The sequence below is a fragment of the Trypanosoma brucei genome, chromosome 10, assembly GCF_000002445.2.
Source record: "Trypanosoma brucei brucei TREU927 chromosome 10, whole genome shotgun sequence".
In the NCBI taxonomy this organism is placed as follows: Eukaryota; Euglenozoa; class Kinetoplastea; order Trypanosomatida; family Trypanosomatidae; genus Trypanosoma; species Trypanosoma brucei.
Window position 1 is genome coordinate 950,086 of NC_007283.1, and position 27,200 is coordinate 977,285.

Genomic DNA, 27,200 nt, shown 5'->3' on the forward strand with positions numbered 1-27,200 from the left:
GAACATGCTACGAGGTATATCCTACCCTCATATTTCCTACCTTTCCTCAGGCCTTCCTCATTTCGAATAGAATACATATGCGTATGTTTGAAATGAGAAGGAAAAGATTTTCATTCTGCTGATTTTTCATCTACTTCATTTACCTGATGCATTTCAATCTTGTCAGCTATTCAAAAATACCGTTTCCCTTTCAACCCCCTCCCGCCCCTTTACCCCAAAGTGCCAATCCGATTTTCCTTCAATAAAACTTCGTTTATTCAAAAAATGCCGTCTCCCCTCGCCCTGTTTTTAGTCCCCCTGCCCCCACCCCACCCCCATTCTTCCCAACCCATATAAAACACAACAGTTGTACATCCACGGGGTTCCACTGATACAACATGCAACTTTGTATACCTCCCTTTTGTTTCCACTGTGTATCTGTTTCACCAGTTCGTCGACGACTTAACTGGTTGTTACAAAATAATTATGAAAAGGAAACGACAAAGACATACATCTTGTGGATCCCCTTTCTCCTTTTTTGATGTCATTCCCAGAATCCCTTCTCCCCCTTCCTCCTCTAGAAAAAAAAGGAAAACAAAGGTATACAAACAATAGAAGTAAATCGCTTCTTAGAATCATCAACAATAGTGGTGGAGAAATACTCCTTTTTAATTCTATTTTTCAAAGTACCCTCCCCCATTCTCACCATTTATTGCTCTTCTCACTTTTGTATTACTTCAAAAGAGTTCACATGGATCCCGAGATACATAAAGGCCGTGCAACTCGTTTTCAACGTGTTTGTTACTTTTTCTTTTATTGTTGTTATTGTCGTTGTTCTTTTTAGTGTTTTATCATTTATTCCCACTTTGCTACACCACATATCTTACAAAGTTTAACATTATTATTATTGTTATTATTATACTTTGATTTTGATTTTGATTTTTTACCCTCTTCATTACTTGTTTATTTTCTTTTTTCCTTTAGCTCGCGGGGTGTCTTTGACACGCCGCTGTTAGTGCTGCCCAGCAACCGAACCGACGAGAAGGGAGGTACCGTTACAAAACAAAACAAAACAACAATATTTTCATATATAAAAATTTGCGCATACGAAACAGAGGGAATATTCGCACAAAATAAAAAAATGCGATGTGAAGGTGCCTAATCATAACGAAAAGGAACTGCACACAAAAGGTGAAAGAAACAAGGGAATATATTATACATATTGTTATTTACTCCACTGCTTTTGTTTGTCTTCTTTACCATCCTCACCGCCTGCCTTTGCCTTCGGCCGTCAATACACAAAAATACTGCAAGACATTAGCTGCATGCCGAAAAAAAAAAGATAAAAGATAAAATATAAAAAAATGAATAGGGAGTAATAAAAGCAAAAAAGGGAAGAGGAGAGGACAAGAGAGATCTGGTTTCTTCCTTACACCACCTCCTCCCATATAACTAAGTAAGAAAGCAAAGGAAGGTTTAGCTTAAAGAAACCAAAACAGCGGCAACACCAGCAATGCCACAAAATAGAAAAGGTTTCCCCTTGGCCACCCCCTTTTTTTTTTTGAAGTTTACCCCCTTCCCACCCCGCTTTGTTTATTTCCCGTGAGTTTACGCATGCACCATATCTTCCATCAACTGTTTAGCAGAACAGAAGGAACATGCGAATCAAAAAGGAAATGATAAACAACAACTACATACCTTGAATTGATTACAAACCCTAACCGTATATGATCCCCCCATGCCATACATTTTGCCATGGAGCGATGCTTACGCACTGAGGCACGGTCTATCTGATTACCCGGAAAAGGGCCGATGTACACAAACACAGTATAATAAAAACCACAGTAGTGGCATAACCCAATCACCCATCCGACTTGACACACCCCTCTACTTGTTACGCACGTGTCGGACAACATCGTCAATCGACTTGACCAGAAAATCCATTGTTGAGGGCGTTAACGCTGCGAGGTTGGCGCGGCCGACAGGCAGCACAAAAACGCGCTTCTCGCACAACCTTTCGCACTGAGGCCTTGAAAGTCCCATATAAGAGAACATACCCTTCTGGTTGATGATGTGCTCCCAAGTGCCGGGAGTACCGAGTTTCATCAGCCCTTCATAAACACCTTGACGCATGCTTCGGACGCGGTTCACCATCTCCTTGAGTTCCTGCTCCCATTCTGCGCGGAGTTCTTTGTCACTCATCACGAGGTGAGCGATGCGAGCGCCATGTACAGGTGGGGTTGAGTAATAGGAACGGGCGATCACCTCAAGGCGGCTCCGCACGGCCTCCTTCCTTGAAGCATCCGAAACGACAGCAGAAATCACACCAACACGTTCGGCATACAAACCCATGTTCTTGGAAAAGGACTGTGCAAGTAGCATTTCCATCCCTCTCTTTGCAAAGTGGCGGATGGCGTAGGCGTCCTCGTCGAGACTGCCGGATGCAAAACCCTGGTAGGCGGAGTCGAAGAAGGGAATCAATTTACGTTCAACAAATACATCGGCGATGGTTGCCCACTGATCTTTGCTTGGATCCACACCAGTGGGGTTATGGGCACATGCGTGCAGCACAATAATACTCCCCTGAGGGGCCACGTTCAGATCTTCAATGAGGCCAACGAAGTCCAGCTCATGGGTGCTGGGACTGTAGTAACGGTATTCACGGATATTTTTGTGACCCACAATTCCGAATATTGATACGTGGTTTGACCATGTGGGATTTGAAACATACACGGGGGTATCTTCAGGTACCACCTGCCTGAGGAGCGTGGCTCCAAGGCTAAGCGAGCCGGTGCCGCTGAGACCCTGCGAGGCGGCGATACGCTCCAATGGCACCGTATTGCCGTAGGCGAGTTTTACAGCTTCTTCAACAAAGTTAAGAAGACCAGTCATGGGTGGGTACTCTTTATCAAGGCCCATGTCCACAATGCGCCGCTCAGCCTTCCGCACTACTTTTAATGGATACGGCAACCCGTTTTGGTCGCGGTAGGCACCAATAACGAGATCCGCCTTCGGTTCTGGGGCGGCCTTTGCAGCCCTCGCTAGACCAAAGACGGGGTCCAATGGAACGGGTGCTAAGTCCTTAAAGGGCCTGGACATTGCAGATTTCTTGAGCACTGTTACTGTTACTTCCTTTTATTATAAGTTCTTTCTCCTTTACCGTATTTTGTTGAGTATAATCGGTTATATTTACGTTTGTATAAATCTTTAAAAACAAAATCACGGTTCTCGTTCACTTCCTTCGTTGTTGTTGGCACTTCTTTAACAGCACCATTTAACAGATAAAAAAACGAACGTAAGAGGGGAGGAGAGAGACAGTTGCAGACCGTACCTGGTGACGCAAGTCAAAAAATTAAATAAACTCGCCAATGCCTTCCCGGTGCGTCTGCCATGTTTGAAGGCATTCGTAGAGTTCCCTTTGTTATTCTTCGGGACCTACACATCTCCCATCTCCTTCCCTTTTACACCCCTTCCACACCTTCACAACCTGACATAAACGCACCATTGGACGTAAATATAAACGCAAGTACCCACGCATATCCATACAGTCATATATATATCTGTACGTATGCAAACCCATGATAATAACAATCGAACAGCAGCCACCGTTGAAGTAAGCGGATATATATTATATTTATTTATAACTGGAACACCTTCAGCGACGAAATTACCGGGCTGAATGCCCCTAAATTCAACAGAACGAAGTGAACCAAACGCAAAAGTCATCCAACAAAAAAAGCGCAAAGCTCTCCCCCTCCACCAAAAACGGCTGCACTGGCAGTTAGGTACAAGCAATTTAGTAACAAATCATAAGGGTGAGTCTCTCGGAACAATGAAAACAAAAAAAAAGTGAGAAAAAAGTGTGTGTGTGTGTGTGTGTGTGTGTGTGTCTGTTTATCGGAGGGAAGCAAATATGTCACAAAGCAAATTGGAAAAATACACGTGCAAACACATGCCCGCCTACCCAATATCCTGAAACGCCAAATAAACCTGTCAGAACGGAAGCTGCAAAGACGGTGCAGGTGAGACACTGCCACCAATATGTGGCGTGGGTAAAAGCGGGTGCACAGTCCACAGGTCCGCTGTTACATCAGTCACAGACTGGTACTGCTGTTGCTTCTGTCGTTCGGCGTTTAGTGCCTTCACTTTCGCAATGACATCACAGATGGGTATCGGCCCTTTCGCCACCTGCCACGTTTGTGCTTCCATTGGCTGTAGCAGAAAGGAATCTGTGTTGCTAAAGAACCGAATGGTGTGAAGCTCAGCAATACGAACCGCAGTTACGGGGTCAACGTCCCCAATCACATCCCACCTTTCTTCCATTTTTCCTCCCATTGTGGCCCCAAGATTCATATTTTGGAGAGACTGTGTTGAGTTACGCAGTTTACGGGCTGCCATTTCACTGATGTGGGAAACGAACAACGTTCCCACACCCTGAAAGGTGCCTGCAACATTTTTGTCAATTTTTCGCCGCCTGAAGAAGAATGCTTCCATCATCGCTGTAACAATATCACCAGCTGAATAGCTTTCCCGCTGGTTACTTGTACCCTCTAGTGCCCATGTGTTCGTGTGGTAATCCATCTTCCTGTTTGCGCCTGCAGAAGTGTCCACCGTGCATCCCGTAAAGCTGAAAAGTTGTTTCGCTAACAACGCTGTATCAAAATCTTGCTCAAATTCAAAATTTCCTCCCCCACTAAGAAGAGAAAGTGATCCGGCCAACCCACAGTCCATTGGGAAAGAAGCACTAGTTGACGTAGCAGACAGTGGTTTACTAGGTTGCACGGTGGTAGGACCATTTTCTTGAAAATCCATCCACTCATCATCGTCAACGCCAGGACTGTTGTTGTTGGCGCTCCCATAAGTGTTGTTGCTTGTAAAGGTTTGCGCACCGAAGGTATTACCACTTGACGTACCATTGAACGTGATTGAAAGGGGGTCTTTGTGCGATATACCTCCACTAGTGGTATCGCACCGTCCCCAAGCAACCGCCGAGCCCGTTATTCCAACATTCTTGGAAGTTGCTTCGTTTTTGGGTTCTTCTTTCTCAATACCTTGAACCGCCACATTCGACGCGGTTGCTGCCTCGACGGCTTCTCCCCATTCGTCCACCTTTTCACTATGGGCCCCAACCGCCGCTGATGGACGGGCGGAGGCCTCTGAAACGCAAGGTGCACTTTCCACAAAATCACCAAAATCATCACCATCATCCCAATCTCCATTTTCATTCTTACTTTGTTGAGTGTCACCCCACAGTTGCACTGGATCGGAAGTTTCCCCCTTAACGTCAGCGGCCTTACTTTCAGCAGAAACACTATCCAGTGGTGATCCTTGCCATTTGCTAGCCTCAGACTTCGATGGTTCTGAAGTTATTGCAGTGGTTGTCACATCCATTAAATATCCTTCACCACTCCGTGAGGACGATACCTGTGGTTGAGCAAAGAGAATATCATCTTCATTCATTTTTTTCTTATTATTATTATTTTTTTCTTAAAAAAAAACCCACACCTGCTCCAGCAAATGCTTGGATAGAAAATGGAGAAGGTAAAAGAAAACCAAGAAAAAAAAATAATAGTAAAATCGATGACGGCTTGTCCCTTCCGCTCGTGTTTTGCACGACCTTTTCCCTTTCTTCTTACTTCCCTTCGCTTATCGCGCCTACAATTTCTTTTAATAAGAGAGCCTACACTTTCCCTTTCCGCTTTCGCTTCAAAGCACAGAAGATGCAAATGAGGAACAAGAAAGTTGAAGTGATGCAGAAATTTTGAATTTGTGCCTTAAAGAAGTGACACAAACAACATACATAAAGACAAAGTGAAATAGTAAACAACCCACCCATACAACCGACTCTACGGTAAACATGCAACAAAAAAAACAACTACAACAACAGCATCAAATAATCAAAATACCCTGAAGGTAAAGGAGCAGATGAGAAAAAAAACAATGTGGCATTGGAACAGATAGAGATAACAGTTAAATATTTTTATATATCACTCTTGCCGCACCATTTTGATATTTCTCTTTTCTCTTTTACTTCCATCGGCACTTTCTTTTTTTTCCTCTGCTACTTTTCGTTTTCTTCATTCAAAAAAAAACACCCTTATCCATATATCTGTATATTTCTTTATATATTCGCAACCAAATGAGTAAGTAAGTGGAGTAATGAACCAATAAATCAACTTGTTTCGTGTAACCATTTCTCTTCATTCCCGCAACGCATAAGTTTGAACTACAGGGGAGGGAAAAAGAAAATATGGATGAAGAGAAACGGCTACAAAAGAAAAATTTAAAGAAAAAAAGGACACAAAAGTGCTCAGAGAAGCGACAAGATCCAAAGACGAAACAAGATGAACAGACTCAAAAAAAAAAAACGCAGTCAACAGAACAGCAGCCACACTTATATATGTCCCCTTCACTCATCATCTCGCCTCCCTACATTTCATTCGCTTTATCTTTCTTCTCCCTCATCGTCATCTCAGCGATTGCGCCACACGAGGTAACGCAGTAATAACAACATCAGCAATATCAGTAATATCATCAATAACAATAGTAATAATAGTAATAATGGTAATATCAATAATATTAATAATAATAATGTGTAGAGGAGCTACAAATCACTGGGACGCTGCCAGTGCAGAATGAGAGGAGGAGAGCGGGCGCAAGACGCAAACATATATGAATAAATACACAGGTATATATATATATATGCACAAATACGTATAAGGTTATATTGATTGAGAAAAAAAACTGAAGGAAAACAACAGCGTGAGGGGCCAAAATTGGGCACATACAAGACGAGAAAAAAAAAATCCCCTTTTTGGATTCTTCAGAAAGTAAAAAGAAAAAAAAGCAAACGAACAGATTAGTCCTTTTCGCATTACTTTGACTCTCCCTTTCTCTCAGCACTCCGGGTGTGTTTCTTCGTTTTTGTTTTATATATGGTTAGCTAAAGGGAGAGAAAAGGTTGTACAAAAAACAAAAGAGAGCAAACAACAAAAAAGAAACACATGAAGAATTCAAACTAATATGTGAATACAGAAAAAGAAAGAAGGGAGGTAATATAATTAAACAAAAAAACAAGACGGGGTAAATGGAAGCAAAAAAAAAAACACACACACACAAAACAGCAACAGCACTCGCGACAAAATGTGTTGTAAGTTCATATGGTGCCACAAAAGAGGCACACATGGGAAGGAAAAGGAAAATATGTGATAAGATGATTATGATAATTAAAAAAAGAGGGGATCAGAATTTAATAGGAAACAAAAGGGATGGAAGTAAAAATTCAGCTACATGATACGCGATTAATCCATTTTTCTAAGCGGCGCCGTATCGAACTGAGCGTTTCCGTTCCGATCCTTGTCATGTAGCTGTGGCGCACCTCGTAAGCAAGGAATATAAACAACGAACACGGCAGCAACGACGACGACAGCGACATAAACAATAATACAGCCACATAGGCATGAACACGTGAAAAAGAGTAGTAGCAAAAAAAAAAAAATGGAGCTGTAAATAGAAAACAAAGGCGTTTTAAATAGCGTTTTACATAAAAGAGGATTCGTCGTCGCTTACGCCGTACAGGCGGCGGAGCTCACGAATCACCTGCTCTGTTGTCATATGGTCCTCAAACCGTTGATCAACATTCGGTGCGCATGAGCGGGACGTGGGCACAAACTTTGCTACCGCTACCGCAGCTTTTGTCGGGGTTGTCTTTTGTTCCCCAACTGCTTTTGTTTGCGGTTGAATGGCGGCATGGAAAGTGGGTGTTTTAAGAGTACGCCACTTTCGTTGCTGCTTCTCTACTAGTTCTGGTTGTGAATTATGTTTCTGTGGAAAATCCTCGTAGAGTCGCCGGATTTCCTCAGCGAGGTTCATTTTCATTGTTTCCACGTCAACAAAGCTTCCTCCCAATTGTGATGTTGTATTGACACAACTATATACCAACCTTGGTGGCACCCAGTTGCATCGACAACTGGTGGTTTCCACACCGGAAAGCCTCCGCTTACCACAACTGCGTAGTGAAGGCGATGTCAACGATGAAGACGAGGTGGTAACAGTGGTTCCCGTTGCAACGGTGGGGAAAGATGATCTCCGCCCACTTACAGCTTCGGCACCGTCGTCACCTGACGTAGGAGCATCGGAGCCACGTGGAAATTGCACATTACCGTGTAAATTTGAAGCAGGCTGGGGAGAATTCAGTTGAGACCCGGCTCTTGATGCCGCTGCCTGATAAGATTGTCGCCCCTGAGCAGCGTGTTCCGCGAGGTGAGCAACCGCATCCCTGAGGCGGCGCTTCCGTTCCTTCCACCAGGAGTCTAAAACCAGTTCACGGTCCGCCTTCACTTGTTTTTCCATCATCCGTAGCGCTTCCGAGACGCGTGGACCCACGGAGACTTTATTGCCTCCCATTGTGGTACCACCTTGGATCCAATAACTTTCGTCTCCGCAACTTTAAGGAAAGGCACGTGCTTTTGTCCGCTATTCCACCCAACTTGGCGCACCCAATGCCCGCTGTCTAAATGTAATGCGAGAAATAAAAACAAGCAAGATAATACTTATGCACGTCCCCCTACTATATATGTAAATGCAAATGTATGTACCTTTTTTAGATGAGTCTCCTACGTTTATTCTCCTGTATTATATATATAAATATATATTCTCCTATATTATGAATATATATATATATATATATATATATATATATATTCCCCTTGTGGTTGATAGTTACCTCCCTGCGCCCCTACGTATGTTGCTTGAATTTCTTCGCTGCAGTAGAGGAACCGTACTGATCTTAGACGGTTACTTCGCGCGCTCGGCACCCGTTAACAGCACACGAGCGCACAAACACCTAATCAAATAAGGAAGGGGGAAATATTAAGGGAACCCAACCTTGCGCAGTAACAAACGAAACGGAGAAAATCGTTTACACAGAACAGCAATGAGGCAAGTTTTTTTTAAAAAAACAAAGGGGATAATATTGTTTATTTAAGTTTAATATACAGAATGACACACTTACACGATATAGCCGATTCACCATATGATTCAGCATTTAGGTCCCTGAGCCATGCGCTTGTTGGGAGGACGCCTCAAGAAACCGATGCCATAAGGTTGCCAACTTACACACCTCCTCCGTAGTTAAATCAAGCACAGTCAAGGCGCCATCTGTACGCAACTCCTGCAACATATACTGGGCAACTTCAGGAGGCACGTGTTGCTGCAATGCTTTATAAACTGTCATGCCTCGCTGCCCAGGGCGCATCAACAAGTCCGTGAAGTGTATGAGTGTTGCCGCATCGAGCCCCGGTAATAATGGCACAGCACGAGGTTGAAGGGTAATTAGTGCACCAAGAACCGCAGTTTTTGGATAATACGTCATTTCTCGAAATGTCCGCAGTAGTTGTGTGTGGAAAAAGCACTGACACAATACGGAGAGGCGAGAAAAGTGAATGGAACCCGCTGGGGCGATGATACACTCCGCAACCTCCTGCTGCGTGAAAACATGTAACGGAACGCGACCGAAAACAAAAAGGTTTTGTTTACGCGAGCAGTCGACAGCATAACGCATCAGAAGTTCAGTTATGATGTTAAAAGGGAGATTTGCTATCACTTCAAGTTTTGCATCGCCGTCTGACCACCATCTGTCGGATACCTCAAATGCAACCGACTCAGAAGAGAATGCACAACCAGAAACATCTGAACTCGGCGCCGCAGAACCGCTGTTTTGTCCACTAGCCGTGTCGTGGTTAAAAGCTGCATATTTTCCGAATCGCTTTCGAAGAATCTTCTCCCGTTGTACGTTCCGCAGTGGAGCATCCTCGCAGTAAAAATCGCCCGTGCAGCAGCCACTGTCCTTAGTACCGCTACTGCATGCTTCCCCACCATCGCTTTTATTCCCGTCGCTACTCGCACGCTCACGTGCATCTGCCGCTGGCTTCCGACGGTGCTGCTGCGCAAATCCTGCATAAAGCGATTCCACTATTTCCAATTCATTAATACGAAGCACATCACCATTCGTCCACTGGAACTTGCCATTTGTGTATTGCCGTATCTGCTCGAGATGACCGTTAAATCGTTCATCTTGTTCAATACCCAACACACCAACACACGGCCGAGTTAACAGGCTACGAGTCAAAGCCCCTGCACCAGGGCCCAGTTCCAGCAACAACTTGTCCGGCGTGCGTAGCGTTGTGCGACTAAGCAGCGCTGCTACCTGGTGTGTAAGCTTCAGGTTCAAAATGAAGCGCTGGCCATACTTGGCAAGGTAACCGGCGTGCGGTACTTTGAAAAGTTGTTTAAGGCCCTCCGCCTTTACGCGTGGCCCTCCGGGGCAGCGCAGCGGCGGAAGAGGTGATGCTGCGGCATCCGTACTTGGTTTACTGACGCCTCTCCTGGAGTATAATAAAGCAGCAGACGCAGAAGTCACTTGCGACCGGTTGAGGAATCGACGGGACATAAGCGATAGAGTGAATGCAAAAAATAAAACCGATGAAAACTAACAAATTCCCTCGCCCACAGCACTATGGGAACAGGTGTGAAGAACACAAGAGAGCACCGAAACAAGAAATGACAGAAGAAAATAAGGGAAATATATACGCCAAATGAGTTTTTTTTTAAAAAAGAAAACTGCCACCGATGTCGGGGCGCGACTCAAAGGAGGCGCAGTCATGCGCGCAAACATAAATACAAGGGAAGTACGAGCGGGTGGCAACCGAGCACAAACGTAATTAGGAAATGTCATGGTGCAAGTAGGCAGGACCCCCTAACCCACTGACACAACTTCCTGAAATTTTACCGCTTAAGCAGAAGAGCCCCCAGATTTCCCCCCTTTCTTATAACCCTTCAATATAACACACATACGCATATCTCGTTTCCCATGCTCTTACCAAACCACGACACCAAAACATCACAGAAAGCGGCAAATATTATTTTTATCGATATTATATGATGCCGGTGGAAGGCACACTGTTGAAAAATCTCTACAGTTGCCATTATTCAAAGTTTGTCAGTCAATCTCAATAACAACAAAAGAAAAAGTTATGACGCGTCTGAAGGCTAAACTGCAAGTTACTGCACCCGAAGCGACTTTACCGCACTCACATAAATGACGCATACACGGAGAAATATATGTTTATAAACATACAACGACACCGTCAATATTGGCGACAACAACAACGACAAAAGAGAGATGGATGTGGAAAAATACAATGCTATTTTGCTAACTGAAGTTGTGTATATCAAAGCAACTGGCTCACTTCAAAACATTCATGATCACAAAAAGAGGAATAGACAAGGTGAAGATATGGAATAAAACGCAAAACAAACAACCGAAAAAAAAAAGATAATTGCGCTACTGTAAACAACCAAATGAAAAATATAGAAAAAAAAAATGTGCGTATTCATAGTAAAAAGGAGAAAAAGGGAATGAAAAGAGAGCTACTCGCAAAAGTAAGGCGGAAAGAAAAAAAAAAGAGCCAGCTGTGATAAATGTTAAGTCACGCACAAACTGTAGTATGTCGCAGTGGTGTGCCTTCCATTCCTCGAATGTGCATGGACGGAGAGAACAACAAAAAGGTTTGAGAGCGTCAGTATTGACAAAAAAAGGAAAAAAAAGAAAAAATGATCAGTGGTAATGATACTAATAATAAGAATAATGAAGAAGAGGAGTGGAGACAAACTCACTTTGATGTTGCCCCTGACGTCCGTGTCGAATTCTCCATCTTAACTTTCCCATTTATCAAAAATTATTATTAATGATAATAGAAAATGAATAAGTGAATGCACATTCACATTCACTCTATGCCCGATGCTCACAACACACGCCACAAACACTTTAAAAATGTGTATTTTTCTTCCTTCCGATGTCAACCATTCATCAGGGTCCCTTGAGGCGTCATCCCCTCAATGAAGAGAGCAAAAGTAACCCCCTCCCCCGCAAAAAAAAAAACGATAAAAAATATCAAAAGAAAAAAAAAGAGTAAATAGTCCCCGCGCACAACAAAAAGGAAGTAGGAAGACAACATGTTCGCTACTTCTTCTTTCCACTTTGTGTTTTGCTCTTCTGTCTTCACATCCACCGCCATCCTGACACCTCTCCTCCATCACACGAAAACAACCAAACGACAAAAAAAAACATCAGAAAAGCGAATCGCTGGCACTTGCCAAGTGGAACAAAAGTACAAATCCCGTTCTTTGGGGAGTAAATATTGGTTTCAGAAGAAGGAAAATAACAACCAAGACGAACAAACAAATACGGAATTCATATGAACAAAGAAAGAAGAAAAGGAATGATAAATCAACAAACTTTAGATGTCGATGTTACGCTCCTCTATTTATCTATCGTATTTTCATATTCCTTTATCTTCATTATCATTTCGCACGTCAGGTACCACAGCCGCACTGACTCTTACTTGGGTTGTTGGTATTTGTTGTGCCGAACACTAAGAAAAAGACCACTTCCGATATGTTCAGCTGACCGCGCAATTTTTTAGTATTAGGATCAACAAGGAACAGCTCCCTCACCCGCTGACGTACAAAGAAAATAAATATTTCACGCAGCGTGTCATTCTCATAGAATACCCTAATCTTCTTTGGCGGTCTATCGCCAAGCGCGCCTCGTACGGTGAGTTGTGTGTTGTAAACCCCATTATCTTCAATCCGCACAATATCACTGCGGCCAATGGCATCAACGACAACATCATTTTCTGACACCACAGCGATACAATCAATATTGTGCAGCAATAGCAGACGTAGGGCATCCAGAAATGGAGTCTCTAATGTTACGCTAATAGGTGTCTTACGATGCTGTCCAAGTTGAGGAACAAAACGAAATGGTACGTCAGTAATCGCCTTATACGGCCCTACGCTTGCGTAGCTGCCAAAGTCAACTGGATTCTCCCGCCCCTCATTTAGTACGAGGTCGTGTAAATTACGCACATGAAGAGGAAGTGTTACACCTCCCCTCGAAAACTCGGAGTTGCTGGCGACTACACTGTCAATGAAGGGACGGTATCCGGACACGGCTTCTAACGCACTCGGCCCCCCCGTACCTTCTGCGTAATCCGACGCCTCCCGACTCGTGATGGAGGAACTCATCGCCGTGTCTGCACTGACCCCGCGAGGGCCAGATCCCTGTGACTCCACAGAAAGAAAAAGCGCCCCCAAGTATGATAGAATTTGCTGAAGGTCGAGTAACGCCTTTACGTTAAAGTCCTCACTTTCCTTTTCTACAAGAACGACAATACGTTTCGCTTTATTGTTCATTATCTGAGCCAAGCATTCACTCACTGATGTCTCTGATGTACATGTAATAAGTGGCGGAACAGGGGAAAGCGAACACAACCTATCAAATGAGTTTGCCAGTGTTTCTGCCTCAGTTGCACCTGCGTTCACAGTGCCACTGGGTTTATAGTTTCTGACCTTTTCGCGCCAATACCGAATGGTGTACTGGGGAACTCGTTCCGCCTCATCGGGATGATCGCTACAGTACAGCAATATTTCAATATAATCTGTGGAGCTCAAGACCCCACAGACGGCGCATTCCTCCCTGTCCCACAAGACGCAAGCGGCGAGCCCTCTCTCCTGCGCGGCGATAAATGCAGTCGTTAGTTCAACATCCACATCAAGTAGCACAACTTGGGTGGATGTTCCGAGAACTTCGTAGCATCTGCAGCGGGAGAGTAACTCCCTTACAGGATTCGCCAGTTGTTTACACTCATCATCAGTAGGGAAATACCCCACTTGTTGACTGGTCCTGTGACCATGCGATTCCGGTCCAAAGTTATTACTGGTGATACTGGAGGCAGCGACGGCGACACTGTTGCGGCGAGACTCAGAACTTGCAGCTATGTACGCTGCGGGGGTATCAAATAAATGGTCATACTGAGACATAGCTTCTTCCCCTCCGCACTGTATCCTTCTCTTTGTTTTCTCTGTATCGTTTTATTTTGTAATGTACTTTTTTTTTTATTTCTTACTTTTAATGCTTCCCTCAAAGTGAATCCTTACCTTATTCGCCTTTTCCCCCTTTGTTACTTTACAAGCTCTTACTCACCCCCAACGTGGCCAATGTTCTACACTTGTTTATCTCCGCTACTCTTATTTTCACTTATTTCCCTTTCAAAGTACTAAGGAATGTATATAGACCCTACCGTTCCTTTGTTCAAAACAGGTGAAGAACGTTTTTGCTTTTAATCCCGTTTTTCTCCTCAGCTAAACTACACAGGAAAATACGCGGAAAAGGAAATAGGAGAAGAAAACATGAAATGAAATGGAATGAACAAATGAATCCATAGTAAACCAGTTAAAATTAACAACAGTAGCAACACTTTTTTTTTCTATTATAATTGTCCCTTGCAGGTTGATCCCTTCACTTCTCACCCCGTCATCAAATTCAGCCCCTTTTGGAGTTGCTGAAGCGCGAGGGAAATAAATACGTGGAATCACACTGAAGTGGTTATCAATATTACGGCAGTAACATTGATGCCACCGACGATGAGTGTTGGTCGACGGGAAGACGCTTCGTTCCCCTCTCCCCCCCTATACTCACATATATTAACATCTTCCCCTCTTTTGCACGTGTGGGTGCTGTTTATTTTTTTTATTTTCGTGTCGACCTGATTTCAAAGGATTGGTTCATTTTAATATGATAGTCTCACTAAGTCGGAAAGTAATACATACATAGCTTGCTATAAATATATGTTCCTGTCCCATACACTTTCCTCTTACTTCCTTCAATATACCTTTAACAACAACTCTCACTGCTTCCGGTACTTGAATACAAATGCGTAAGTCCTTCCTTTGTGAGAAAAGGTAGTGAGCCAAAAAAAAAAAAAACAAAACAGCAACACTAAGTTTTACAAAAGCGTTTGTGCAACGGACAAGGACACATAACGAAAGCGAGCGCACAACATACATGTGAAGAAGGGAAAGCAAAGTGAAAAGATGAAACTACTAGTGTTAGAGGGTAGACGAAGGTGACCCAATAGTCATATATGTGTGAACGCATATATGACTGCAAGAATTCGCATCATACCCTTGACAAAGAGAAAATCGAATAAACGCCAGCCACTGCTCAAAACAGCGAATGCACTGCTGCAGCACATAGTTTCAATTTCCAGCATCACGTCAACTCACCATATGATCGCTTCCCGTACGAGGCTGAATGAGCTTCTTCCAGTTCAGCAAGTAGGCGTTGATAACCGCCCGCACCATTGTGGAAAGGTGAGTGGTGGCCAACTCGACCTTCAGCATGAAATCCGCGTCAATTTGGCGAAGTTCCAACAGAAGAGAAGGAGATTGGCTTCCTCCCTTTGTCTTGCCGCTCTCCGCATCAACGCTTCCAAGCAACTTATCCTCCACTGTTGATCGCGCGCTCAAGTACTCCCGAAGGGCATACATTCCAATAGGTGTCGGTGCGCCGCCGCTGCCACTCTTTTCACCACTTCCGAGCGTCTTAATCTCAAGTTCGTCAATGACTTTCAACACAGCGTGCTGCACAGCCACACCAAGGTTATCTTCTTCCTTATGCTCGGGGATGCGAATTGCGATGACGGTCCGGATGGTTTCTGCCTGGCAATAAACGTTGTGGCAAAGATCTTGGTATCGCTGCAGCACTCCCAAAAGTTGTTCTGGCGACTTTTCAGCCTGGGCACGGCCGTACGTGCTGTTACGAATGGTGGCATGAGCCTCGACTGCCGCCTTCGCGATTCCTTCAATCTCCTGAAGTGTACCGGCGGCCCATTCCTCGATGACAGCAAAGCTGCTTGTTTCCGTGTAACTATCACGAAGATTCTGAATGAGTGCGGCGCGTTTCGGTGGCATTAGATTCCAACGACACACAGCACACGACCCTGGGGAAATGTATAGTTAGTTCGGTTATCCTTCCCTTCCAGGAGTTACAAGATTTGATCACTCTTGTATCTTGGATATTTGCTTGGTTTGGTCTTAACTGTCGCGTTTTCCTGGTGTTAAGCAGAGAAAATAAAAAAAGGATATAATACAAAGTCGCTTAATGGTGTGACTGCGCTAAGAAAAACACGTGGAATCAGTCGTACGCCATTGAGTGTCCCCCACTTTTCTCGTCTACCGTTACTTCCCGAACGACCGTAATCACGTCTCCATGCAGATTCAATCGTGGAAACTGGTAACACTGCGAAACGTAAGTAAAAAATGACTTTATTACGGGAGACAGTGTATCATATTGTCTGCACTATCCGGAAATACCAGCGCAACAGGCATACGTGTGTGCAACCTGTCCACTGCAACTGAGACAGCGAGAAAACCAACAATATATAAATAAACGTATATATATATATATATATATATATATATTACACGTTTATTTAAGCATCACAAAGAAAATGAAAAACACGAGTAGCCACAACAGTGCATTGAATTATTGTATTGTAGGCGTCATCTGCATCAGGTGCTCACCATCTATTCCGCTTACGGGGTCGGGGGACCGTCAGTGACGATTTTCCACTAATAGCTTTCCCCTTCTTGGCACCAGCGTCCAGTTTTACAGACGACTGCACCGACCTCCTCCCTTCGCGCTGCAGCCCGTTTGATACCTTTATGGGTTCAACAAACTGCGTCCGACAAGTAAGCCCCACAGGGCTTGGACTACGCCTGGAAAAGACATAAACGGGAAGTTGTGGGGGAAGCACAACGCATGGCTCTTCAACTTCCGTGGGGATGTTATCATTTCTATTTCCCCTCGTAATTACACGTGGTCGCACAGGTGAAATGGTATCGTCAACAATAGCGGATGCACTGTGACCAGTCATCTCGTATGGAAAGCGGCCGTCACAGTTGAACACCTTGGGTGGTGTGATGTCTTCATCGTAGTCATGGCATACAACTACGGGAGTTTCGCGAACGTCGATACCTTTCGTGGGAGTTTTAGTATACACCTCACTGAGGTACTTCGGTTCGTCCTGCTCCAGTTTACAATCCTTCCCTTCCTCTAGCGAACTAAGTGCATTATTCGTTTTGGGTGGGGATAAACCTGATAACCCTCCATCAACGTTCTGACAAACTCCTGCCGACACCGAGTCAAGGGGTTGCGGGAGGCGACGTGGAGCAACCGACTCCCGATAGCGTGCTATTCGCTTGCCACCGACCTCAACAAATGAGGGAATAGTAGTTCCACATTCCGGAAACGAGGCTGTAGAGCAACCAGGTGAACCATTAGATCGTTGGGGAGCGGTGTGATTATAAGACAAATATTTACTTTCATCCCCGTTAGCAACATGCACACCGTAGGTCAAACCACTTTGTCCCGTAGCTCCCGAGTTCACGTTATCCTCTGGTCGAAGCGGCTGCAGTATACCACCTTCTTCATCAAACGGGTTCTCCAGAAACGAAATGATGTCATTCTCACAGAGACAATGGCTGCGTCCTTGTGGAAGCTGTCTATCATTCACATATAGTGGGTTAGAACCGCTGTTAAGCAAGCAGAAGTAGGGCCCCTCGAACTTCGTTGTCCCATTATCGCCGCACTTATATCCTGTTGTACTGCGACCACTGTTTGTTCCTGAGGGAACGCCCCACGTCATGGGTGGAAACTTGGAAAGCACTTTCCTGTGGAACACAGTATTTTCGACATGAACAACACGGCATTGAAGCCGACTGATGGACCCGTGTTTTAGTCGGTAGTCAGATGGCAAGAGCGTATGACGACCCAATACCACATGCGGTATTGTTTTCATCCATTCGTCCGTCTGAACACCAGCTAGTCCACTACTCGCCTTGGTGTTGCATACACTTCCCCTCCCAACACGCCGCGGAATGCGATTTTTCTTTACTCTGGCAGAACCGCTATCTTCACTCCAGCTGTTGTAGAAATGCTCCAGCAGCAGTGGCTGTGGGGATGTGGGAAGAATGAGATCATTGTTACAGATGCACCCGTTGATAACTTTTAGTTGCCATACCGGCAATGGCACATCCCCTCGCATCAGTCCGTAGTAGGTTGCGTTGACCAACAGCAGCAACGGATGTATATGTCCTTTTATCTCCAGTTCGTGCGTTCCTCCTCTTCCTCTTTGCCGGTCCAACCCTGCGGAAGATAGACCTAACAAACACACCGCAGGGAAGAGAGACAATATGGGGTTAAAAAGTACAGTTAATTTCTTCAAAATAACGAATATCAGTGAACACGGGTGCGTGAGACAAGAAAAGGAAATACAATAACGCACATGTCCATATTAAATTCACCTCTGTCCATACGTAAAGTGTGAACACGTGAGCCCTATTCACTCCCCTGCTTCACGGCCACTCTGCCAGCAACACCAACACACAACCCCCCCCCACACACCCCACAGGGTAATGGGAGCAAGAAAACAAATATTTTGAAGCTCCCCTCCCTCCATCCATCCATACGAGCGAGCAAACTAACATTAAAAAAAACACTCACCTCTCTTCAAAACAACTACTGCCTGGCGTATTTAACCGTCCTCGTCACCGTGCTGGTCGCGCCCACGGGTCCTGGGCTACTCGTTCCGGTATGGGCCCCCTATCCGGCGTGTACATTTCCTCCTGTCGACTCTCCTCCAGAAGCTCAAAAAGCCCACGAGCCCTCCTCTTCAGTTTCTCTCTCCCCGACTCCCCGTGCCGCATTTCTTCTTCCTCACCCGTTTCCCGCTCCCGCATTGTTGCGTGCTCCATATCTCTCTGGCGCATCACAAGGAGTTGTAGGAAAATGCTGAAAATCAGCATAGCAACGAGCAACCTGGGCGTGCGCGCGTACTTGGAGTCCAATGTGGGAGCGCATTTTGGGCACTTGCACCAAAAGCGGTACCGGTCATGAAGCACATACTGACGGTTGTCAAACGACCACTCAGGTGGTACATAGCTAATGAGGATTTCGGAGCCCGCAGGAATGTCAGCGGTAGCACGACAGCAGAACAGATATTCCACAGTCCCACTAGGAATTATTTGGTTACCATCAGCATTGTGCACATCCTCCATGCACTCATCCTCACTAGCATCCCTATCGCTTTTCGTGTCACTCGTGGTGTTACGCCCACTCGTGGCATCAACTATGTCATTGTTGCTGCTTTTCGTGTACTCACCGTAGTTGGTAGCACAGAACGCGGCATTGGCCGAGTCCCCCAACTCGTCAACGTAGTAATCTGTCTCACAGAAAGTGTGCGCCGGAATTACATCGTACGTTGCATTAGGAGAACAACTGTGGTTAAAAAAACCTGCTTCTGGAAAGTATGCCATACCCTTACGCACGGCGTACGAAGACTCCACGAGAAAGCTGTTCATATCCATAATGGCTGCTAATCGCGCAATGTGGATCTCGTGCAACTCAAGAGCACGCAACACCTCCGCGCCGCCAATACACTCCAAAACCTGTTTGGTTGCGCTGCGCGGCCAATGCAACAACAAGGATGATGGCTGACCTGTTAAAACCCAGTCGTGTAGGAAGTCCAACTTTTGCGGGTTTCCATTGCAGAAGTTATTGTACGTGTCCGACAAAACGTCCGTGCACATCTCCACTAGACGCTCGATCTCACTTTTCACGCCAAGATTCCTCGCAGTGTTGCGGACGATCATAATGGTTTCACCAGCCGACACATCCCGAGTTGTAAAAACACCACGACCTGTCAGTGCAAAGCTATTCTTGATGACTGTCTCCTGTAGCACCTTGCCATTGCAAGACGGTAGACTTTGGTGCAACGTAGAGCGATGCTGAAGGCCGCGAAAATCACGAGGGAGAGGTAACATTACCTCCCCCATCGTTGCTGCAGCCACCTCCGTGGTATTATCAGAAGTAAACGCGTCCTCAAAGCCCACCTCACCCGTTCCCACCACTCCCAGCTGACCATCTCCATGTACAATAAACGGACCAGTCGGTGTCTTCTTTACCCAGGGGTGCGATTGTGCAGGTGGGAGCTCCGGGACGTTGTCACGCCGGTCGTATACCGGGTAATCTGGGTCAAGTGCTACCACAAGCATTTGTTGATGTCGCTTAATCCGACGGAACTGAGGAACAACGTCATCTGGATGGGGAGGGTACGGAATGGTGGAGTTGCGTTGTTGGTGGTGGTGCGCGATTTCACGCTCCTTTCTAAACAAAAATGCACGCACCTCATTTTCCGAGAGGTCCCCCACCCGATTTCCGCCAAAGACAGTTTCTGCTTTATCATTGATACCGTTGACGCCTTCTCCGCCTCCACACCGGCTTAGTTCATCTGCTTCCTCCGATTTAGACTTCTGCGGGTCGTGCAGAGTTACGTGCACACGCGGGTACGCAGCAGATGTTTGCATCATCCGCGCATTCACTGCCTCAGTGCGGGGGACAGATGCGGAGCCGCAATAGTTCTCACCGGTATGGCAATAAGGCGGTGTTTGCTTTCCTTCATCGGCACTTGTCCCATTCTTCTTGGCACTCTGCTGGCGACGGGAAACGAAGCAGCTGATGCAGTGCGACCTCAAGACGCCATTGGCACCTGGGAAATACGGACGCATCAAAAGCACAACAAGAGCCGCCTAACGTATAATATATATATATATATATATATATCAAACACGCATTTAAATTCAAAAGAAAATTAAACAAATGAAACTATGTGAATGTAAAGCACGAAAAAGCGTAGCAAACTCCGCTAAATGGAGCTATCAACTTTTCGAAACAACATATTTATGTGCGTGCACGCATATCTCTCCCGGAGATATTCAAACGAACACCACCTGCAACGGCAACCAAGAACCAACACGACATCTCTCCCCCCTCACAACTGATGCCCCATTTTTCATCACAACACGTTTGTAGGGGTATGAAGACACAAACACAAACCCATCTGCTCCTTGAGAAGCTGGTCAGCGCTACACGGTCGGCCTAAACGAAATGACAGACCCCTCCAGTCACAATTACCTCGACGCCCAACACCTCCGTAGGCCGCACCCCACGTAGCACGATGCCACCACGGAATTCCTCCGCAAGAGTACCAACTGCGCAGTTGTAGCAGAAGTTCCCCTTCCTTCTCCGCTTTGAGATTGCAATCCTTGGCATTGCCCCCGGATGCATTGATCTTCCGGACCCCTGAGCTGCACCCCAAACTCTCCGGATACTGTAAATGTTGAAGCTGCGTGTATATCTCCTTTTGAGTTGGGCGTGGCCGCACGTCGGGGCGCGCCACCGCTTCGTTAATGTACAATAATCGGGGAAGACCACACGAAGCAACCGGCACAAAACGGGGCCCTGCCGCAGAGGCTGCTGAAGAAGGATGGACACCTGTCAAGTTTTTCATTTCAGGGTCCAATACCGGAGATCCTTCATATCCCCGCCGCAATGCGCGAGGATAACCATAGGTCGAGGTAACAGGAGAGTCACTTCCCTTCACGGTGTTGATGCTATCAGTGGGTTGCAGTATCCGCCCCCCTGAATATTCTACAACAGGGTCGCTTACAACTGCAGCGTCAACTAGCTCCCTTTGCATACGGCACCACTGCTCATGCCAATACTCACTAAACGGCACCGCCTCCCGAAGTGATAATTGCCACAGCTGCAGGTGCGTGCTCAAAAGCAGCGGATTAAGTGGGCACGCCCAAAAACCTACTACCTCCACCCAGTGCTGAGGACTAAATACCAGGCAACACAGCTTTCCCTCCTTTTCATCGTTAATATATTCAGCCTGTGGTTCAAAAGCCATAGTAACGGGAATTCGGAGGCAATGTAAGATCATTTTCGAAGTTCTGTGAAGAAACTGGCGCCGAACCCTCTCTGCGGCAACGCGGCGCAGCAGTGGATCGATAACACAAAAGCACAACATATAAAATCCATAACAAAATTGGCACATTACGATCTCCGATATCGTGAGCGCTTCATCGCGGAAATTTAACGGGGTGCACTGTGCCGCCTCAAGCCCATCTAACTGAAGCAGCATTGCCTTCCTGTCCACAGCGGACATGGATTTGAGTGGTAAGTTGTGTATCACTTCCCTAAGTTGTTGAATTTTACAGTAGACAGAAAGTCGCTCGCGGTTCGTCGTACACAATGACCCTGGAAGATCCTGAATACTACGATTGAGAAGAGCATACTGCTGCATTAATTGTAACAAGTACGATTTCTCCGCTTGTATAGACGATTCCATTTCTTCCCGTTCAGTGTATCGATCACCATAAAAATGTTTGCAAAAGACATACTGCCCGCATCCCGCAAGTGTGGCCCCTAACATCCAAATATGTAACCGCGGCATCACCGCAACGAGGCTAATTCAGATCTTTGTACCGTCGGGTTACACCTTTCCACCTCCTGCTCACTTAAAGAAAGGGAGAGAGGTTAAGGTTGCTACAACCCTGAACTCAGCTTCGATTTTGTGTTTATAAGTTGCCTTTGGACAAAATGGTGATGAAACCACAAAAGAAAGAAATCTGTAATCAAATACATGCATACATACGCACACACGCTCATAAGAATATATATATATATATATATATATTCACGTACTGCATTTTATCAATACAGTTGGTGTTATATTATCATGCAGGTTTCCTATCAAGTAGATGGGTGGCGAGAAGCTAGTAAAGAGTGTACGTTCTCAACCGGTCAGTTTGTGAAATTTATTTCGCAAACAATAAGCCAAATACGGCTTGCAAACAAAAAAGGAAAAACGAGGGGCAAAGCCAAGAACATGTTAACAAAAGAAATACTAAAGGTAACCCCCTACGGTACATCGGAACATATTCACAACAATAAATATTAGCAATGCCTCGCTTACATACGCAACGGTTGCCCCATGATTTCATATTCCTTACATGGTCCACACGATGGGGGTTAGACAATAAAATCAAGAAAGATGTCGCGACAAGCAAGTTGTATAAGTAGATACATGCATATACATGTATATTTAAATATTAATTATGCCTAGGTATGTTGGTAAGGTGCTGGCAGTTTCCAACCATCCCATACCCCCCCCCTACTTTACGAAAAAAAAAAAGAGAATATCAAAAACAACCAAACCAAGCACAATACACAATTTCATCACGGCATACTACGAGCAGTTGCAATAGCAAAGAAACCAGTAAAAGACGATGGCACTACAACATCAATGACAGTCATTACAAGTTTACTGGCGTAGCTCGGCACAGCGCACTTGGTGTCATTTATAAGGAAAAACAACCCACAAGTAGCAAAAGAGGAACAAACAAAAGGTGTGAATAAAACACCACCGTCATCAAACAAAGCAAATACTTTACAGCTCCGGTGTCACCCGACACACAAAGCCAAAGTAGATCGTAGTGCCCCACATCAACACCAACAGTGGAAAGGATGCAAACCATCAACAACAACAACAAAACAGCGAACAAAGATGTTGAAACTCGAATTTTTTTTTTCGCCAAACCGGTTACTTCCTCACGAAACGTATCAAAACGAGTGCGCTAACCCCGTGACTTACCACTGACTAATATATATACATGGGTATATATAAGTGCACATAAAACCACATATGCACATCTTCGTTTATATAAAGATATATGTACATAGAATAAGTGAGCACCCTCATTTTTTTTTTGCTCATCTGCATAAATGTAAACGCACAGAGGGGAAAGTTCACAAGTACGGTTATGCCAAATAAACCAGTTGGGTTCGCGGGTACGCAGGGGGGAGGGGGGCGCGGAAAAAGGGAAAGATTGTGGTACAATTCCATATGCCCCCCCCCCCAAAAAAAAGAAACAAGAGACTACCTCCCTTTATACACGGAGGAACTTTTCCCGACTCGACAATGCTTCCCGACATTACAAAAACCAACACAAACACACCAACATATTTATGTGTGCGCACGCACAGAGGTGCAGTCACAATTATATAAAAGTTTCTTCGTTTTCCTTTTTGCTTCGTTTCTCCTCATCCTCTAATCTTTTGAATACGGCGCATTTCCGGACCTCCCACACATGCATCCACATTCTCTCCTTTCACTACTGTTAAAGATTTCTGTTGATGATGGACCGCGCAAATACTGCAACAACCAGCCACAAAGTGATCCACAAGAATGAGAGAAACATCACATTAGAAACTGGCGTTATACGAAAGGTAGTGTCTCCAGGATACGTTTCGGTTGATTTTCCAGGATTTTGCATCAAATGTATCAATAGGCCCTTATGATCTGAAGCACTGAAGTCCTCATTAAACAGAACATATCCATCGGGTACGGGTTGCCCGCTTCGAAGAGATTCCGCGGATGACGAGGTGATACTTCCACTTTCCTGAAGACGGTGAACAATATCTTCTGGGAGCTCCGGCGGCAGCACCCGAACATTGCTGAGCAATGTCCAGTCTAATTTCCCTTTCACGAAACCGTAAAAATCAGGGTTATCCAAGGTGACGGAGCGCACCTTATCACTTGGATCGTAGAAGCAGAGGCTCTTATTGTCCATCGCCTCCAGTTCCTCGGGGGAAAAACCATACAGAAGTCGGTACATGGTATCGCTGTTAATGACACGATTATATAACCTCCGTAAGGTAGAAACAATATTGGATAGCTGTGAAGCGGGTTCGGCGCTATCAACCCACTGCATACCCCGCGAAAGTATTTTCCGCTGCAACCAACATGATTCCTTCTCGCCGATGCTGAGAAACCGCATTCGATCGTTCGCAACAGTTTTAGACAACCGCACAACGCCGTAAACGACAGTGTTGAGATCGCCACCAAGAACGAACGCGGGTTGTTGATCCATTCCTTCGCTCTCCTTTAGCAAAGCGTTAGCATCACGCAACACGTCCACTAACTGCCGCGCTCGCCCAAGCACCCCACAAAAAATTTCAAAATGGCAGGAGTACAAGTATAAGTCTGGCATAGAGACGTTCTCGCGCTCACAACTTTTGATACAGCACCGCATAAAATAACGAAATCCGCAGCGTGGCTCCCGCAACTTAACACCATGCTTCTCCCAGTCCAGCCCAACATAATGCGGAATAGCGGTAACATTACTTAGAGTGGCGACAGAGGAAAGTATAGCATTCCCATGAAAATGGCGTTGACCCCTTCGCTGCCCCGAAATCCCACCGGCACCAGAATTCCCGCTTCTGCTATCCAAATGCAATGTCGGTTGGGAAAGCGGTCCAACAGCGTTTTTCGGGGAGCGAAGTGTCGAGTCCAACTCCTCAAACTCGCAGAGAAAATAAACCTCCATTTCTAGGGCCTTTGCCAGTTCTTTGGCCACATTGCGATAACCGGACCGTCGGCAGTTGATATCCAGTTCCTGCAGGATAAGTATATCTGCTTTCAGGGCACGGAATGTGTCCTTAACACGATCCCATTGAATGCCTCGCTCGATATTCCACTGGACAACGTGAAACTGATCGGGAAGACGTTTTTCCTTCGCCATCGGCGTCCTGTAGTCGTAGTGCAGAAATCCTCCTGGAGTCAGTTTTTCCAACTGTTCCTCGGCGCTTTCGTTAAATGTAGCATCGTGCAGACATTCCCTATCGATGCGCATCGACGCATGGTTGGCATCCACAAACTTACCGGTACTGGACATGATGCTTATGGGGGTTTCCAAGGATGCAGGAGCAAAAGGAGAGAAGTGACCATGTTTTACATAGGGGAAAATACAACACAGAAAGTACAACAACTCTCATCTAACCTTCCTCTACCACATGCGCAGGCCAACCGTTAGTAGCACATAAAGAATAACAACAACAACAAAAGACGTGGGAACAGCTGATTTTTAAAACATGTTACCCAAACAAGCATACGGAGCAAGGGTAGGGAGTTTTGGAGGGGGAAAAACAGAGGGAAAACGTAATACCAATCAAATGCCCATCACGCTATCGGTTGCCAGTTACACATTCGAATCACGTTTCGCTACCGCTAAAATATAGTTTCCACCTTCCCCCCCCCATTGTTTTAAATACCAACTCCCCTCCCAGTTTCCCCCGCTGCTCACCATTCATAACAATAGCAATAATGAACTTAACTACCCTCTGGTGCAGGAGGTAAGTGAGGCGCACCAAACAATCTTCCTTCTACACAACAAGATCCGCCTCGGTCACATCATTATCATCTTTACCAGGACTCATGGACAGAAGGTTCGAAGCTGCAGCAGCGGCATTATCAGCAGCTTCTTTGCGGTCTTTGTTCTGCTGTAAAATTTTCTTCTTCTTCTGAATCATCTTCAAACGGAAGAACTCCTCACGTTCCTGCTCATCAAGCTCAGAGGAGATGTAATTCAACGTGTTTTCCATTCGTGGGATAACGACCTTCTCTAGTGCATTTACACGTCGACTTGTTACTTTCTGAGCGACGTCGAGTGTCATCCAACTTACTTGAAGAGAGGCAATTTTCACGAAAAGTTTGAGTGTTTCGCGGAAGGCATCTCGGGCTTCTCGAAGTTGCTCGCCACCACGACCGATACCGGCGGCGCTTGTTGCTTGTTGTTTGCTAGGGCCGCCTCCACTCCCGTAGTTTCCGTAACTGTTAACTCCACTCCTGGATTTATTGTTCTGTTGATTACCACCGGCAGCTGTGGACTCATCACGGCTATTACGTTCCGTAAAAGCGGGTACACGAACACCAGCCACGTTATCTACGCGTAATGTCAAAGTGTATGTGGGAAGTTTCAACGACTCCTGTACAGCAAGACTAATGTCGCCCGCAATGAATTGTGCCTGTGTGATGGTAAAATAGGAACCCTTTATTTGGTCCGCCACCTCCAGCTTTGCACGCCGCAATTCGTCCATAACAGTGCGGTAGCGGAAAGCGAGTGCATCCGCTTTCTTCTTTAGGAGCGAGTGTCCCTTTTGAGCTCCCTTTAGGCGGGTTTTGAAAGCAATCAGCGACATGCGACTGGGAAGAGCAGTGTACCGGTTCGATGACATGATTCAGTGAGTAATACCAGTTTTTTTGTTGGGAAATTAATAATGTGTGTCTTCGTGTTTTCGGTGGGAAACTTAATGCTACTTAATTTTCGTGGTAAATTTATGTCAAAGAATGTATTCTGCCTTAGTGACTCAAAGCGGGTTCAGCGTTTCTTTCTTTTTGTTTGAAGAAATTTTAAAAAACGAGGAAGTAAAAAATTATAATAAAGGAAAGAGTCAAAGAAGAGGTAAATTAGAAAAAATGGTATTTTATAACGGCCACCTAAGAGGCTTTAGACGATGAATGAAGCCACAAACTTTTAAAAGAAATAACATTTGTGATCACAAACACCAACAGTTGTGATAGCGATAACTAATACCTTTAAACGCGAACCTACCAATCTTCACTTTTTCGCCT

General features: G+C 45.3%; 11 protein-coding genes across 11 annotated transcripts, besides 13 other annotated features; all 11 read right to left on the minus strand.

Annotated features, from left to right (window-relative positions):
* Positions 1-876: 876 nt before the first annotated feature.
* Positions 877-899: a microsatellite.
* A 411-nt stretch (positions 900-1,310) lies between these two features.
* Positions 1,311-1,345: a sequence feature (AT_rich).
* A 521-nt stretch (positions 1,346-1,866) lies between these two features.
* On the minus strand, positions 1,867-3,078 carry Tb10.70.3710 (aspartate aminotransferase; the record flags this gene model as incomplete). The annotated part of the gene is made up of 1 exon (XM_817522.1): positions 1,867-3,078. The coding sequence occupies one exon, from the start codon at positions 3,076-3,078 to the stop codon at positions 1,867-1,869; it is 1,212 nt and encodes a 403-aa protein (XP_822615.1).
* A 522-nt stretch (positions 3,079-3,600) lies between these two features.
* Positions 3,601-3,623: a sequence feature (AT_rich).
* A 216-nt stretch (positions 3,624-3,839) lies between these two features.
* Positions 3,840-3,873: a microsatellite.
* Positions 3,874-3,972: 99 nt separating this feature from the next.
* Tb10.70.3700 (hypothetical protein, conserved) lies at positions 3,973-5,439 on the minus strand (the record flags this gene model as incomplete). The annotated part of the gene is made up of 1 exon (XM_817523.1): positions 3,973-5,439. The coding sequence occupies one exon, from the start codon at positions 5,437-5,439 to the stop codon at positions 3,973-3,975; it is 1,467 nt and encodes a 488-aa protein (XP_822616.1).
* Positions 5,438-5,477: a sequence feature (AT_rich).
* A 1,038-nt stretch (positions 5,478-6,515) lies between these two features.
* Positions 6,516-6,572: a microsatellite.
* A 73-nt stretch (positions 6,573-6,645) lies between these two features.
* Positions 6,646-6,698: a microsatellite.
* Positions 6,699-7,518: 820 nt separating this feature from the next.
* Tb10.70.3690 (hypothetical protein, conserved) lies at positions 7,519-8,385 on the minus strand (the record flags this gene model as incomplete). Its single annotated transcript, XM_817524.1, has 1 exon — positions 7,519-8,385. The coding sequence occupies one exon, from the start codon at positions 8,383-8,385 to the stop codon at positions 7,519-7,521; it is 867 nt and encodes a 288-aa protein (XP_822617.1).
* Positions 8,386-8,614: 229 nt separating this feature from the next.
* Positions 8,615-8,682: a microsatellite.
* Positions 8,683-9,025: 343 nt separating this feature from the next.
* Tb10.70.3680 (rRNA dimethyltransferase, putative) lies at positions 9,026-10,429 on the minus strand (the record flags this gene model as incomplete). The annotated part of the gene is made up of 1 exon (XM_817525.1): positions 9,026-10,429. One exon carries the CDS (start codon positions 10,427-10,429, stop codon positions 9,026-9,028), a length of 1,404 nt encoding a protein of 467 aa, XP_822618.1.
* Positions 10,430-11,909: 1,480 nt separating this feature from the next.
* Positions 11,910-11,955: a sequence feature (A-rich).
* A 399-nt stretch (positions 11,956-12,354) lies between these two features.
* On the minus strand, positions 12,355-13,863 carry Tb10.70.3670 (hypothetical protein, conserved; the record flags this gene model as incomplete). The annotated part of the gene is made up of 1 exon (XM_817526.1): positions 12,355-13,863. One exon carries the CDS (start codon positions 13,861-13,863, stop codon positions 12,355-12,357), a length of 1,509 nt encoding a protein of 502 aa, XP_822619.1.
* A 1,236-nt stretch (positions 13,864-15,099) lies between these two features.
* Positions 15,100-15,795, minus strand: Tb10.70.3660 (proteasome activator protein PA26; the record flags this gene model as incomplete). Its single annotated transcript, XM_817527.1, has 1 exon — positions 15,100-15,795. One exon carries the CDS (start codon positions 15,793-15,795, stop codon positions 15,100-15,102), a length of 696 nt encoding a protein of 231 aa, XP_822620.1.
* A 466-nt stretch (positions 15,796-16,261) lies between these two features.
* Positions 16,262-16,305: a microsatellite.
* A 98-nt stretch (positions 16,306-16,403) lies between these two features.
* On the minus strand, positions 16,404-17,930 carry Tb10.70.3650 (hypothetical protein, conserved; the record flags this gene model as incomplete). The annotated part of the gene is made up of 1 exon (XM_817528.1): positions 16,404-17,930. The coding sequence occupies one exon, from the start codon at positions 17,928-17,930 to the stop codon at positions 16,404-16,406; it is 1,527 nt and encodes a 508-aa protein (XP_822621.1).
* A 502-nt stretch (positions 17,931-18,432) lies between these two features.
* Positions 18,433-20,451, minus strand: Tb10.70.3640 (hypothetical protein, conserved; the record flags this gene model as incomplete). Its single annotated transcript, XM_817529.1, has 1 exon — positions 18,433-20,451. One exon carries the CDS (start codon positions 20,449-20,451, stop codon positions 18,433-18,435), a length of 2,019 nt encoding a protein of 672 aa, XP_822622.1.
* A 31-nt stretch (positions 20,452-20,482) lies between these two features.
* Positions 20,483-20,506: a microsatellite.
* A 232-nt stretch (positions 20,507-20,738) lies between these two features.
* On the minus strand, positions 20,739-22,181 carry Tb10.70.3630 (hypothetical protein, conserved; the record flags this gene model as incomplete). The annotated part of the gene is made up of 1 exon (XM_817530.1): positions 20,739-22,181. One exon carries the CDS (start codon positions 22,179-22,181, stop codon positions 20,739-20,741), a length of 1,443 nt encoding a protein of 480 aa, XP_822623.1.
* Positions 22,182-22,400: 219 nt separating this feature from the next.
* Positions 22,401-22,424: a microsatellite.
* Positions 22,425-23,390: 966 nt separating this feature from the next.
* Positions 23,391-23,469: a microsatellite.
* Positions 23,470-23,907: 438 nt separating this feature from the next.
* Positions 23,908-25,464, minus strand: Tb10.70.3610 (hypothetical protein, conserved; the record flags this gene model as incomplete). Its single annotated transcript, XM_817531.1, has 1 exon — positions 23,908-25,464. One exon carries the CDS (start codon positions 25,462-25,464, stop codon positions 23,908-23,910), a length of 1,557 nt encoding a protein of 518 aa, XP_822624.1.
* A 487-nt stretch (positions 25,465-25,951) lies between these two features.
* Positions 25,952-26,803, minus strand: Tb10.70.3600 (vacuolar ATP synthase subunit D, putative; the record flags this gene model as incomplete). Its single annotated transcript, XM_817532.1, has 1 exon — positions 25,952-26,803. One exon carries the CDS (start codon positions 26,801-26,803, stop codon positions 25,952-25,954), a length of 852 nt encoding a protein of 283 aa, XP_822625.1.
* Positions 26,804-27,200: the final 397 nt, after the last annotated feature.